At 58.9% G+C, this 1,611-nt stretch overlaps 1 protein-coding gene across 1 annotated transcript; it reads right to left on the bottom strand.

Moving 5' to 3' along the window:
- Position 1: 1 nt before the first annotated feature.
- Positions 2-1,305, bottom strand: BBK36DRAFT_1145606 (hypothetical protein; the record flags this gene model as incomplete). Its single annotated transcript, XM_024893767.1, has 2 exons — positions 2-1,170; positions 1,254-1,305. The coding sequence occupies 2 exons, from the start codon at positions 1,303-1,305 to the stop codon at positions 2-4; spliced, it is 1,221 nt and encodes a 406-aa protein (XP_024744859.1).
- Positions 1,306-1,611: the final 306 nt, after the last annotated feature.

Here is a 1,611-nt window from a genome sequence, read left to right as displayed (position 1 = left end):
CCTATTTAGCAGCAGCACGCAAATCCCTCCCCTTCCACAACAGCTCAACCTCAACCCGAATCGCCCCCTCAACCTTCTTCCCCTCGACAACCTGCTCAAGATCGTCCCCAAACGCCGGCCCCAGCATGACCACCTGCCCATTCACCCTTAACCCCTTGACCAGCACCGCAAACGAAGCCACCTCCTCCGGCCCAAACACGACCGGCGGCTCCGCGCCGAGGAGGGCATCGCCAAAGAGCGCCGGGCCGTTGGAGCGCAGCATGTGGCGCACGCGGCCCTGGAGCGAGCGCACGCTGAGCTCGCACTGGTCCGCGACGATGGTGGAGCCGTACGAGGGCCAGGAGATGTACAGCAGGACGCTGCTCTTGTCGACGGGCTTGACCTCTTGGCTCTGAGAAGACTGAGGCTGAGATTGAGCCAGGGCAGTGGCAGTAGAGATGGAAGCAGCCAGAGGAGAAACCGAGCCTCCAGCCTCAGGCTTGCTCACCTCGGCCCTGGACTCCAGAGCCTTGGCCATCATCCCATTCCGCAAATACGAAAGCTCATCCCGACCCTCAGGCACGCGGTAAAAGGCGCTCGCCGGTCCATAATTGGGGCAGATGAAGCCCTTAGGACGGAGACTACTATCCTCATACCGCGACACAGGCTCGAAATCCTCCTCACGGGGCGGACTCGGCGACCTCCAGCCCCTGAAGCGACACGGCGCGGCATCTCCCCGCCTGGGCTTCGTCACCAAAGGCGGGCTCATCGCCCCCAAGCGCAGATTCTCCGTCCCCGGCGAAGTCGCCGCAGCAACGGGATGGATCTCGTTCATCTCGTCGTCAGCAAGCGGCGGCCCCTCGACTCCGTTCCTGGACCTCTCGACTGCCTTCTTCGGCAGCTCATTCTTCTTCTTCTGCGACGACGGGGCCGGCGCCTCGACCTTGCTGCGCTTCACGTGCGCGCTCGCATCGGGGGCGTTTTCGCCTAGGAAGTCGGCCAGCGCCTCGGCCGAGCGGCGGTGCAGCTTGGACAGCACCTCGATGAGGCTGGGGCCCGAGTCGAAGAGGATGACGGTTCGGGGGGTGAAGATGTCCGTCTTGCAGACGCTGACTTGCCAGTTGTCGGGGGCGTTGACTTGGGAGAGGACGTCGAATATGCAGTCTCTGCCGTGGATGAACTGGAGGTTGGCTGTTATGAGGGAGGTGTTAGCGAGTGTCGTGTTAGATGGGAGAGGGGGGTGGTGGTTGGATGGAAGGAGGTTTGAGGCTTACATTTGATGAGCTCGATGTAGTGCAAGCCGCCATGATCTGGAGTTTGATCCATGTTGCCTGTTGATGGAGGGAGCGTCGACAATTGCATGAGTAAAGAGAGACGAGCCTTCAGGAATCGTCAAGTCTAGATTTCAAGACGTTCGTGAAGCAGGAAAGTGTCTTGTCAGCCTCGATTCTGGTCAAAGAAGAACAGTCAAAGATGTCGACTCCAGAAACCGGGCATTCTCACGCCTTTATATAACCCCCCGAAACACATCACAAACAAAACCACAACTTCTGCACATTGAACCCAGAGACAGAAAATCCTTCTCTTGTTGCACAGTTTTAATGTTGTGTTGACGATCTTTATGCCAGTTCA

This window comes from Trichoderma citrinoviride, assembly GCF_003025115.1.
Source record: "Trichoderma citrinoviride strain TUCIM 6016 unplaced genomic scaffold BBK36scaffold_198, whole genome shotgun sequence".
NCBI lineage: Eukaryota > Fungi > Ascomycota > Sordariomycetes > Hypocreales > Hypocreaceae > Trichoderma > Trichoderma citrinoviride.
The sequence above is the reverse complement of the archived record's forward strand: the minus strand, read 5'-3'. Positions and strand labels throughout refer to the sequence as shown.